Source organism: Leuresthes tenuis, unplaced genomic scaffold (assembly GCF_036924035.1).
Source record: "Leuresthes tenuis unplaced genomic scaffold, fLeuTen1.0.hap1 SCAF_16, whole genome shotgun sequence".
Taxonomy (NCBI): Eukaryota; Metazoa; Chordata; class Actinopteri; order Atheriniformes; family Atherinopsidae; genus Leuresthes; species Leuresthes tenuis.
Window position 1 is genome coordinate 27207147 of NW_027325370.1, and position 13633 is coordinate 27220779.

Consider the following 13633-nt stretch of genomic DNA (forward strand, 5'->3'; position numbering starts at 1 on the left):
TAGAAGATCTGCTGAGTTCTGGAGTGGGTTCTACCTGCAGCTGTAGAAGCTCTGCTGAGTTCTGTAGTGGGTTCTACCTGCAGCTGTAGAAGATCTGCTGAGTTCTGGAGTGGGTTCTACCTGCAGCCGTAGAAGCTCTGCTGAGTTCTGGAGTGGGTTCTACCGGCAGCTGTAGAATTTCTGCTGAGTTCTGCAGTGGGTTCTACCTGCAGCTGTAGAAGCTCTGCTGAGTTCTGTAGTGGGTTCTACCTGCAGCTGTAGAAGCTCTTCTTAGTTCTGGAGTGTTGGAGTGTTCTGATGTTGAAGTATAAACCAGGCTGGTGGCAGCGCTTCTTTGTTCCCATGGTAACAGGAATGAAACTCCATCAGACCCGTTATGTCAGTTGTACAGTTTCATCAAGTCAATTGCGACTGAAGTAATGAGAACAGAGATGAGGAAACCCCTGTGCGACACACACTTTTGGCTCCTGACAAAGGTCCAGGTTGAGTGAATCATCACCCACATCGGCCTGTCTCTTATCATGCTCCACACACACTGATCCAGTTAAAGCTTGAATTCTGTGTGTTTGATGAATCTTTCTTGACTGTGTGCTGCTTGTTTTTTGGTTTTTTGGTCTTTTGTTTTTTTTTTTTTAAAGACACTGGACTGTCTAAAATGTTACTGCTGCTCCAGCGTTTTCCTCCACAGTTAATACTGAAGGACAGCATTAAACAGAAAGCTCAGTACATACTGAACCCATATCAAAGCTTCACTGAAGATGATCCAATTCCTATTTAGTCATAGTGCGTTTTAAGTGTGTATGAAGTGATCACATGTTTTGGTCCTGTTTTAAAAAAGGAGCGAGTGAGGAATGCAGCTGGAAGAAGTAGTGAGCAGGAGAAGCCCAGACGCTCCCCCTCCAGCTCCTCCTCATCCACAGGGTTCACCCTCGGCAGGCCCGGAGCCTCAGACACAGGCAGGAGCCCTGAGGAGGAGCAACCTCACTGCCCAGGTTGGCATAGTTTCAAAGATTTCGTTTGAAAAGTGGGATCGCCATGATAACTTGTGGTAGGAGGCAAAATGGCTGCCACAAGAGACAACACAACCAGGGAAGATTGGGTAGACATGCATATCTGATTTCTCTTGAATGGGTAAACATGTGATGTCATTTAGTTACAGTGCTGTTGTTATCTGTCACTACTAACATTTGTAGTGTGAAAGGAAGGACGGGCCCCAGGTCAAGCTCGAAGCAAATCAGAATGTAGCTGTCCAAAGTGTAGTCAGGAGATTCTGGAGGTTCTGTGACCAGAGCACAGTGCTCCACAGTCTCTTGGAAGTTTAGGTGGAATAATTCATTTTAAAGCTACAGAGTAAACGCATTGTAGACTGACATTTGTCTTCATTTTGTCAGAAGGCTGGAATCCTTGATGGCATGTCTAATCTGCTCTGTAAGCTCAAATAACTGCTGAAAGCTGCTGGCTTTCTGTCCCTTTAGAAGACCACGTGTGTCTGTTGGACTGCATGGCCCTGGACCTGCAGGAGATGGATATCTTTGCTGCAGAGCGGCTTCCCTGTCGTCTGTGGGATGGTGGCGGTAAACCGGAATCCTCCGACCTCATCTTTCCTTCATTCTCTGTCCGTCGAACTGGAGACAATCTGCTGAGAAGCTGCTGCCGCCTCAAGCTTAAAGTGGAACGCAACCTGGACAAGTACGCCCTGTCTGAAGTTATGAGCCCCCCCTCTTCTTTCTTGTTAACCTTCTGCTGGTTTATTTTTGTCCAGCTAACAGCGGTGCTTTAAAAGAACTGAGGTTGTCAAAAAAAGATCCTCTAAACTATACTTCTCTCTGTGTTATATTAGCTTTTAGAATAGAATAGAATAGAAATAGAATAGGAAATACTTTACGAAATACTTAGGGGATGTTTATTGTTCTCCAAAACAGAATATAATTTCTTCCTCATCCGTTGCTCCACCACAGCACTGAGAGGGTCTAGCCTTCTGCTTACAACATAACTGGCCTTTTTTACCAGTTTGTCCAGGCGCCTACAGTTTCTGTCTGTAGTGCAACTTCCCCACCAGACAACAGCATAGAACAGTGCACTCTCAGTGATAGTGTGATAAAACATGCACATCATGTCACTGCAGGCATTGAAGGACCTGACCTGGTCCCTCCTGTACATTGTTTCTATGTTGGCAGACCACTCCAGTTTATTATCCAGCACCACTCCCAGGTATTTGCAGGTCTGAACAGTCTCTATCTCCCCTCCATCAAAGCAGACTGACTGGTATGGAGTTTTAAATCTCCTGAAGTCCACCAGCAGGTCTTTGGTTTTGGTGGTGTTCAGGAGCAAAAAGTTATTTTTGGTCCAGCCATTGAAGGACTCCACAAGGTCCCTGTACTCCTTCTCCTGTCCACTGTGCACACATGCCACAACAGCCATATCATCAGAATACTTAACAATACCTCACTTTAGGTAGCAGTTTGTAAAGTTGATCAGATCAGGTTTTTAACTTCAGTTCTTTAGATCTTTAGGCAGATTTAAGTGAAAGCTTCAGTCAATTCAGTGTTGACTGTTGAACTAATACTGAAATACTGTATGATATTAGAGCCAGGACCTCCCTGTATTGTCCCCTTCATGTCCTTCTCTACTCTTTGGTCTAGCTCATTTTTCAGAGACTGTACTGATTTTTAGGAATGGCCTGAGCCATCTCTACTACTCTGGTTTGGTATGTAAAACTAAAAGTGAGTAGGTGTTCAGATTCTGTCATTTAAAAAGATTCAATTGCTCCATGACAACAAAACATTAAAGATACATTTTCCAGTGGTTAATGAGTTCCCAAACACTTATCTGGTTGAAGCTGAACCTGTTCTGTAGCAAACTTTAGATTCCTTTGAACGTTTGCTGCTAACACTCACCCCTCTGAGCCCCGTCTTATCAGCTGTCATATGTGCTGGTGTGGTTTTGCCCTGGTTTGGTCCACTTGCAGTGGCCTCTTTATGTTGGTACCTGCTACCATTTGGTGTGTGCTCTGCTGCTTTAAGACTGTTTCAGCAGTTTAGTTTTATTCATGTTGTTGTTGTTGTAAACCGCAGCATCTAACATTAGAGTGCTGATGCTCAGGAATGGTTTAGTCGGTTTCCTCTGAGGAAGTAAACTGTATGAATGTGCCCCGTGCTGGTGTCTGAGCAGTGTATTAATCCAAACTTATCGTTGGCAGGGAGCTGTGCCATGACGTGCCTGACATGTCCATCCACGGTAGCCTGTCGTCTGTGCACTGCTGTCTGGACATGAAGCACTACCAGCTGATCAGAGGCCTGTTGGAGAACAATCTGGGAGAGCCTGTTGAAGAGTTCCTGCGACCCTACAACCTGCAGGACCCCAGCAGCTATGTGAGGATCAGACCGACTCTCACATATACAAACCTGTTGTTTATGTGGCAGATATGTGGTGTCTGAAATACAGTAGCTCACAAAAGAGAGTACACCCCTTACATTTTTGTAAATATTTTATCAGATCTTTTCAGGGGACAACACTGAAGATGTGACTCTTTGATACAATATAAAGCAGTCAGTGTACAGCTTGTAAAACAGTATAAATTTGTTGTCCCCTCAAAATAACTAATCACTAGTCACTGGAGCTTCACAGGTCGCCACTGGAATCCTCTTCCAGTCCTCCATGATGACATCACGGAGCTGGTGGATGTTAGAGATCTTGTGCCCCTCCACCTTCCGTTTGAGAATGCCCCACAGATGCTCAATAGGGTTTAGGCCTGGAGACATGCTCGGCCAGTCCAGCACCTTTACCCTCAGTTTCTTTAGCAAGGCAGTGGTCGTCTTGGAGGTGTGTTTAGGGTCATTATCATGTTGGAATACTGCCCTGCAGCCCAGTTTCCTAAGGGAGGGGCTCATGCTATGCTTCAGTATGTCACAGTACATGTTGGCAGTCAGGTTTCTCTCAATGAACTGTAGTTCATCAGTGCCGGCAGCACTCATGCAGCCTCAAACCAGGACACTCCCACCACCATGCTTGACTGTAACCAAGACATACTTGTCTTTGTACTCCTCACCTGGTTGCTGCCACACAAGCTTGACACCATTTGAACCAAATAAGTTTATCTTGGTCTCATTAGTCCACTGGACACGGTTCCTGTAATCCATGTCCTTAGTCTGCTTGTCTATAGCAAACTGTTTGCAGGCTTTCTAATCCATCATTTTTAGAAGAGGCTTCCTTCAGGGACGACAGCCATTCAGACCAGTTTGATGCAGTATGCATTCCACTATTCAGACATGGAAACGTCCCGCCATCCCGCAATTCCGACATGCAAACGTCCCGCCATTCTGACATCACGCCATTCCGACATGCAAACGTCCCGCCATTTTGACATGCAAATGTCCAGCCATTCCGACATCCCGCCATTCCGACCGGAAAACGTCCCGCCATTCCGACATGCAAACATCCCGCCATTTTGACATGCAAACGTCCCGCCATTCCGACATCCCACCATTCCGACATGCATATGTCCTGCCATTCCCACTTGCAAACATCCCGCCATTCCAACATTCCACCATTCTGACATCCCACCATTCCGACATGCAAACGTCCCGCCATTCCGTCCGGCAAACGTCCCGCCATTCCGACATGCAAACGTCCCGCCATTTTGACATGCAAATGTCCCGCCATTCCGACATCCCACCATTCCGACATGCATATGTCCTGCCATTCCCACATGCAAATGTACCGCCATTCCGACATCCCGCCATTCCGTCCGGCAAACGTCCCGCCATTCCGACATGCAAACATCCCGCCATTTTGACATGCAAACGTCCCGCCATTCCGACATCCCACCATTCCGACATGCATATGTCCTGCCATTCCCACATGCAAACATCCCGCCACTCTGACATCCCGCCATTCCGACATGCAAACGTCCCGCCATTCCGACATGCAAACGTCCCGCCAATCCGACATGCAAATGTCCCGCCATTCCGACATCCCGCCATTCCGTCCGGCAAACGTCCCGCCATTCCGACATGCAAACGTCCCGCCATTTTGACATGCAAATGTCCCGCCATTCCGACATCCCACCATTCCGACATGCATATGTACTGCCATTCCCACATGCAAACATCCCGCCATTCCAACATCCCACCATTCTGACCACCCGCCATTCCGACATGCAAACGTCCCGCCATTCCCACATGCAAATGTACCGCCATTCCGTTGTCCGTCATTCCGACATGCAAACCTCCCGCCATTCCGACATCCCGCCATTCCGACATCCCGCCATTCCGACATCCCACCATTCCAACTTGCATATGTCCTGCCATTCTGTCAACCCACCATTCCAACTTGCATATGTCCTGCCATTCCGTCATCCCACCATTCCCACATGCAAACGTTCTGAAATCCCGCCATTCCCACATGCAAACATCCCGCCATTCCAACATCCCACCATTCTGACATCCCGCCATTCCCACATGCAAACATCCCGCCATTCCAAAATCCCACCATTCTGACATCCCGCCATTCCCACACGCAAACATCCCGCCATTTTGACATGCAAATGTCCCGCCATTCCGACATCCCGCCATTCCGTCCGGCAAACGTCCCGCCATTCCGACATGCAAACGTCCCGCCATTTTGACATGCAAATGTCCCGCCATTCCGACATCCCACCATTCCGACATGCATATGTCCTGCCATTCCCACATGCAAACATCCCGCCATTCCAACATCCCACCATTCTGACCACCCGCCATTCCGACATGCAAACGTCCCGCCATTCCCAAATGCAAATGTACCGCCATTCCGACATCCCGCCATTCCGTCCGGCAAACGTCCCGCCATTCCGACATGCAAACCTCCCGCCATTTTGACATGCAAATGTCCCGCCATATCGAAATCCCACCATTCCGACCGGCAAACGTCTCGCCATTCCGAAATGCAAACATCCCGCCATTTTGATATGCAAACGTCCCGCCATTCCGACATCCCACCATTCCGACATGCAAACGTCCCGCCATTCCCACATACAAATGTACCGCCATTCCGTCCGGCAAACGTCCCGCCATTCCGACATGCAAACATCCCGCCATTTTGACATGCAAACGTCCCGCCATTCCGACATCCCACCATTCCGACATGCATATGTCCTGCCATTCCCACATGCAAACATCCCGCCACTCTGACATCCCGCCATTCCGACATGCAAACGTCCCGCCATTCCGACATGCAAACGTCCCGCCAATCCGACATGCAAATGTCCCGCCATTCCGTCCGGCAAACGTCCCGCCATTCCGTCCGGCAAACGTCCCGCCATTCCGACATGCAAACGTCCCGCCATTTTGACATGCAAATGTCCCGCCATTCCGACATCCCACCATTCCGACATGCATATGTACTGCCATTCCCACATGCAAACATCCCGCCATTCCAACATCCCACCATTCTGACCACTCGCCATTCCGACATGCAAACGTCCCGCCATTCCCACATGCAAATGTACCGCCATTCCGTTGTCCGTTATTCCGACATGCAAACATCCCGCCATTCTGACGTTCCGCCATTCCGACGTCCCGCCATTCCGACATCCGGCCATTCCGACGTCCCGCCATTCCGCCATTTTGACCTGCAAATCTCCCGCCATTCCGTCATCCGTCATTCCGACATGCAAACGTCCCGCCTATCTGACATCCCACCATTCCAACTTGCAAACGTTCTGAAATCCCGCCATTCCCACATGCAAACATCCCGCCATTCCAACATCCCACCATTCTGACATCCCGCCATTCCCACATGCAAACATCCCGCCATTCCAAAATCCCATCATTCTGATATCCCGCCATTCCCACATGCAAACATCCCGCCATTCCAAAATCCCACCATTCTGACATCCCGCTATTCCCACATGCAAACATCCCGCCATTCCAACATCCCACCATTCTGACATCCCGCCATTCCCACATGCAAACATCCCACCATTCCAACATCCCACCATTCTGACATCCCACCATTCTGACATCCCGCCATTCCCACATGCAAACATCCCGCCATTCCAAAATCCCACCATTCTGACATACCGCCATTCCGACATGCAAATGTCCCGCCATTCCGACATCCCGCCATTCCGACCGGCAAACGTCCCGCCATTCCGACATGCAAACGTCCCGCCATTTTGACATGCAAATGTCCCGCCATTCCGACATCCCACCATTCCGACATGTATATGTCCCGCCATTCCCACATGCAAACATCCCGCCATTCAAACTTTCCACCATTCTGACATCCCGCCATTCCGACATGCAAACGTCCCGCCATTCCGTCGTCCTTCATTCCGACATGAAAACATCGCGCCATTCTGACGTCCCGCCATTCTGACATCCCGCCATTGCGACTTCCCGCCATTCCGACCGGCAAACATCCCGCCATTCCGACATGCAAACGTCCCGCCATTTTGACATGCAAATGTCCCGCCATTCCGACATCCCACCATTCCGACATGTATATGTCCTGCCATTCCCACATGCAAACATCCCGCCATTCCAACATTCCACCATTCTGACATCCCGCCATTCCGACAGGCAAACGTCCCGCCATTCTGACATCCCGCTATTGCGACATCCTGCCATTCCGACCGGCAAACGTCCCGACATTCTGACATCACGCCATTCCGACATCCCACCATTCCAACTTGCATATGTCCTGCCATTCCGTCAACCCACCATTCCAACTTGCATATGTCCTGCCATTCCGTCATCCCACCATTCCCACATGCAAACGTTCTGAAATCCTGCCATTCCCACATGCAAACATCCCGCCATTCCAACATCCCACCATTCTGACATCCCGCCATTCCCACATGCAAACGTCCCGCCATTTTGACATGCAAATGTCCCGCCATTCCGACATCCCACCATTCCGTCATGCATATGTCCTGCCATTCCCACATGCAAACATCCCGCCAATCCAACATCCCACCATTCTGACCACTCGCCATTCCGACATGCAAACGTCCCGCCATTCCCACATGCAAATGTACCGCCATTCCGTTGTCCGTCATTCCGACATGCAAACATCCCGCCATTCTGACATCCCGCCATTCCGACGTCCCGCCATTCCGACATCCGGCCATTCCGACGTCCCGCCATTCCGACATTCCGCCATTCCGACATGCAAACGTCCCGCCATTCCGACATCCCACCATTCCAACTTGCAAACGTTCTGAAATCCCGCCATTCCCACATGCAAACATCCCGCCATTCCAACATCCCACCATTCTGACATCCCGCCATTCCCACATGCAAACATCCCGCCATTCCAATATCCCACCATTCTGACATCCCGCCATTCCCACATGCAAACATCCCGCCATTCCAAAATCCTACCATTCTGACATCCCGCCATTCCCACATGCAAACATCCCGCCATTCCAACATCCCACCATTCTGACATCCCGCCATTCCGACGTGCAAATCTCCCGCCATTCCGTCATCCGTCATTCCGACATGCAAACGTCCCGCCATTCCGACATCCCACCATTCCAACTTGCATATGTCCTGCCATTCCGTCATCCCACCATTCCGACTTGCATATGTCCTGCCATTCCGTCATCCCACCATTCCGACATGCAAACGTTCTGAAATCCCGCCATTCCCACATGCAAACATCCCGCCATTCCAACATCCCACCATTCTGACATCCCGCCATTCCCACATGCAAACATCCCGCCATTCCAAAATCCCACCATTCTGATATCCCGCCATTCCCACATGCAAACATCCCGCCATTCCAAAATCCCACCATTCTGACATCCCGCCATTCCCACATGCAAACATCCCGCCATTCCAAAATCCCACCATTCTGATATCCCGCCATTCCCACATGCAAACATCCCGCCATTCCAAAATCCCACCATTCTGACATCCCGCCATTCCCACATGCAAACATCCCGCCATTCCAACATCCCACCATTCTGACATCCCGCCATTCCCACATGCAAACATCCCACCATTCCAACATCCCACCATTCTGACATCCCACTATTCTGACATCCCGCCATTCCCACATGCAAACATCCCGCCATTCCGACATCCCGCCATTCCGACCGGCAAACGTCCCGCCATTCCGACATGCAAACGTCCCGCCATTCCGACATCCCACCATTCCAACTTGCATATGTCCTGCCATTCCGTCATCCCACCATTCCGACATGCAAACGTTCTGAAATCCTGCCATTCCCACATGCAAACATCCCGCCATTCCAACATCCCACCATTCTGACATCCCGCCATTCCCACATGCAAACATCCCGCCATTCCGACATCCCGCCATTCCGACCGGCAAACGTCCCGCCATTCCGACATGCAAACGTCCCGCCATTTTGACATGCAAATGTCCCGCCATTCCGACATCCCACCATTCCGACATGTATATGTCCCGCCATTCCCACATGCAAACATCCCGCCATTCCAACATTCCACCATTCTGACATCCCACCATTCCGACATGCAAACGTCCCGCCATTCCGTCGTCCTTCATTCCGACATGCAAACATCCCGCCATTCTGACATCCCGCCATTCTGACATCCCGCCATTGCGACATCCCGCCATTACGACCGGCAAACGTCCCGCCATTCCGACATGCAAACGTCCCGCCATTTTGACATGCAAATGTCCCGCCATTCCGACATCCCACCATTCCGACATGTATATGTCCTGCCATTCCCACATGCAAACATCCCACCATTCCAACATTCCACCATTCTGACATCCCGCCATTCCGACATGCAAACGTCCCGCCATTCCGACATCCCGCCATTCTGACATCCCGCCATTCCCACATGCAAACATCCCGCCATTCCGACATCCCGCCATTCCGACATGCAAACGTCCCGCCATTTTGACATGCAAATGTCCCGCCATTCCGACATCCCACCATTCCGACATGTATATGTCCCGCCATTCCCACATGCAAACATCCCGCCATTCCAACATTCCACCATTCTGACATCCCGCCATTCCGACATGCAAACGTCCCGCCATTCCGTCGTCCTTCATTCCGACATGCAAACATCCCGCCATTCTGACATCCCGCCATTGCGACATACCGCCATTACGACCGGCAAACGTCACGCCATTCCGACATGCAAACGTCCCGCCATTTTGACATGCAAATGTCCCGCCATTCCGACATCCCACCATTCCGACATGTATATGTCCTGCCATTCCCACATGCAAACATCCCACCATTCCAACATTCCACCATTCTGACATCCCGCCATTCCGACATGCAAACGTCCCGCCATTCCGTCGTCCTTCATTCCGACATGCAAACATCCCGCCATTCTGACATCCCGCCATTGCGACATCCCGCCATTCCGACCGGCAAACGTCCCGCCATTCCGACATGCAAACGTCCCGCCATTCCGACATCCCACCATTCCGACATGTATATGTCCTGCCATTCCCACATGCAAACATCCCGCCATTACAACATTCCACCATTCTGACATCCCGCCATTCCGACATGCAAACGTCCCGCCATTCCATCGTCCTTCATTCCGCCATTCTGACATCCCGCCATTCTGACATCCCGCCATTCTGACATCCCGCCATTCCGACATGCAAACGTCCCGCCATTCCATCGTCCTTCATTCCGCCATTCTGACATCCCGCCATTCTGACATCCCGCCATTCTGACATCCCGCCATTCTGACATCCCGCCATTCCGACGTGCAAATCTCCCGCCATTCCGTCATCCGTCATTCCGACATGCAAACGTCCCGCCATTCCGTCATCCCACCATTCCAACTTGCATATGTCCTGTCATTCCGTCATCCCACCATTCCGACATGCAAACGTCCCGCTATTCCCACATGCAAACATACCGCCATTCCAACATCCCACCATTCTGACATTCCGACATGCAAACGTCCCGCCATTCCGCCTTGCTAACGTCCCGCTATTCCGACAAAGCTTTCCACATAAGGAAATGTGCGTTACTCAACAGGTAACAGTCCCTCCTTTCTGTTCATGCATTTGACATGTTTTAAGACACGTGTACAGATGTGATACAGTCTTTAAAAGCATTCTCTCCGACGGTTATTCTTCAAAGCTTGTGATGTTTGAATGATATTAAATTGATACTGAATGATAATTTAAGGGTCAAATCTACAGTCACATGGGAGGACCAGATGGATGTGGGTTTTCAAATTAAAGATAAAAGATGATGGCACTCAAGATCCATCCATAACAGCTGTGTTGTTACTATTTACTATAAATCTGGTGTGTGCGTGTAACAGCTGTAGGTGTGTCGGAGATCCTGACAATGTCGTGAGTCCGTGGTCATTTTCAAAATGCACTCCAAAAGCAAATGAATGATATTCAAATAGTTAATTGCGCAAAAAGGAGCAACAAACATAGACAAACACTGTTCACTTCTTGATTTAAAACTAATAAAAACTAATAAGAAGACGTTTTGGGTAGCACCGGGACGTCTGACACAGGTGCGCTGTCATTGATATCTGTAATTGCAATTATTAATGCATATTAATTGCATATGATGCCAGCATGCATAAGACGCATGAAACAGATGCAGCCAGCTGGCTGCTGCAGGTCACTGACACTGTATTTCTGCCTAATCTAACATGTTTCAGACTCGCCCCGGTTACATAAATACATTAAAAAAGTTCAGGGGATTTTGATGATAGATTATTAAAGTTCGTTTGCGAGGTTTTGGAGTTCCTCTCAAATAAAATAGGCTTTAATAGGCTATTAGAGGAACTGTCGGAATGGTGGGGAGTTTATAAAAAATAAAACATACTGCCCTTTCAACCATAGGAGTAAAAAAGTGTCGGAATGACGGGACGTTTGATAGAAAATTAAGTGTCGCCATTCCAACTATTTGAGGCCCATGTTGGAGTGGTGGCAGCATGTAACCAAACCACTGTAAGGTCTTGGCCACCGTGCTGCGACTCAGTTTCAGGGTGTTGGCAATCTTCTTCTAGTCGAGGCCATCTTTATGTAGAGCAACAATTATTTTTCTCAGATCCTCAGAGACTTCTTTGCCATGAGGTGCCATGTTGAACTTCCAGTGACCAGTATGAGAGTGTGAGAGCGATAACACCAAATTTAACACACCTGCACTCTCTTCACACCTGAGACCTTGGAACACTATCAAGTCACATGACACCGGGGAGGGAAAATGGTTAATTGGGCACAATTTGGACAGTTTCGCTTTGGGGTGTACTCACTTTTGTTGCCAGCGGTTTATACATTAATGAGTGTGTGATTAGTTATTTTGAGGGGACAGCAAATTTATACTGTTATACAAGCTGTACACTGACTGCTTTATATTGTATCAAAGAGTCACATCTTCAGTGTTGTCCCCTGAAAAGATCTGATAAAATATTTACAAAAATGTGAGGGGCGTACTTTCTTTTGAGATACTGTATATGTATAGATGCTCATTTATGATGGAACTCTACTGAACATTCTTTCAGAAGCTGCACATTTTCATTTGATGTTGGACTTGAGAAAGGAGTTACTCTTCCATGTATGCTTCATCCTTTTCAAAGTGTTTTGTTCCAAAAGGCTGTAAATATGAGCTCCTACGATGTTCAAGCTTAAAGTGTACACAACACCATCTACAAGCTATGGGATACCCTCTGACTTGAGATCTTTGTGGAGATTTCATTCAGCCTTTTTTTTTTTACCTCAGAGAACCCTGAATGTCTCAGTTTGTGCACTGATGTTGTCTCTCTCTAGACGGTGTTGAGTGGAGATGTCTTTACCAACCTGTCCTTCTTGGTGGACATGATGGATGTCAGCCTGGAGCTTCTGGACAGCCCAACACCCACTGATTGCAGGCGCTCATTGGCAAGGTGGGCCTTTTCTGACTCCTTGATGAGCTTTACAACCTGTAAATCGCTGTACAATATGTGCTGTGGAAAGCACACAAACATCCATCATCTGTCACTGGATCGAGAAACGGTGGCCTGCTCTCCATCAGTGTTAACGTGGTGGATGGAATGTCATGAAAATGTCATGACAGGACATCTTGGGTAGTTACAACAAGTGTGGATTGAAAATAATTCTAATTAATTTACCTGTGTGTTACACCGTTCATGTGAAATCATATTTCTGCCAGAGTCTCAGCTGTTGAAGGCCTTTATGAAACTGCTGAGCGGGAGTTGCAACAGCTTACTCTGCGGTTCATTTTTGAAGGTGTCCCCCTCTCACTGTAGCCGTGTGAGTATGAACGAATTGGAAGCCAGTAATGAGTCAGAGCTGATGCCCAACAAGAGCAATGTGAAAACAGTGCAGTGAAGTTGCTGTGGTTTCTGTGCTGCCGTTTAAACTGACGAGCTTGTGGCAGCAGCACATGTGAAACCGTCCTTTATCACATGTCCCTCTTGGTAGGGTAGCCATGTTTTACTCATGTGGTCCTTAAGATAAGGGGAAATAAGTCAGAAGAACCAAATGTCTGGGTGTTTACAATCACTGTGAATGATCAGAATTTACCTCAGCAAAGGGCAAGAAAAAAAAAGGATTCTCATGGCTCAATTTGCCCCTGGTTCAGGATCAGTTGTTTGTTCAGTCTTTTTTGGGCCTAAACTGAACATCTGATTAAATCTGAATTAAAAAAAAAAAA

At 48.7% G+C, this 13633-nt stretch overlaps 1 protein-coding gene across 7 annotated transcripts in view; it reads left to right on the plus strand.

Annotated features, from left to right (window-relative positions):
* Positions 1 to 13633, plus strand: part of vps13d (vacuolar protein sorting 13 homolog D) — a 73826-nt gene that overhangs the window by 27692 nt on the left and 32501 nt on the right. For all 7 annotated transcript variants that reach the window (XM_072366704.1, XM_072366703.1, XM_072366705.1 and 4 more), the window contains exons 26-29: positions 839 to 992; positions 1476 to 1689; positions 3200 to 3371; positions 12748 to 12863. In XM_072366704.1, the coding sequence (XP_072222805.1) occupies positions 839 to 992; positions 1476 to 1689; positions 3200 to 3371; positions 12748 to 12863 (656 nt within the window). The remainder of the gene's footprint in view (positions 1 to 838; positions 993 to 1475; positions 1690 to 3199; positions 3372 to 12747; positions 12864 to 13633) is intronic.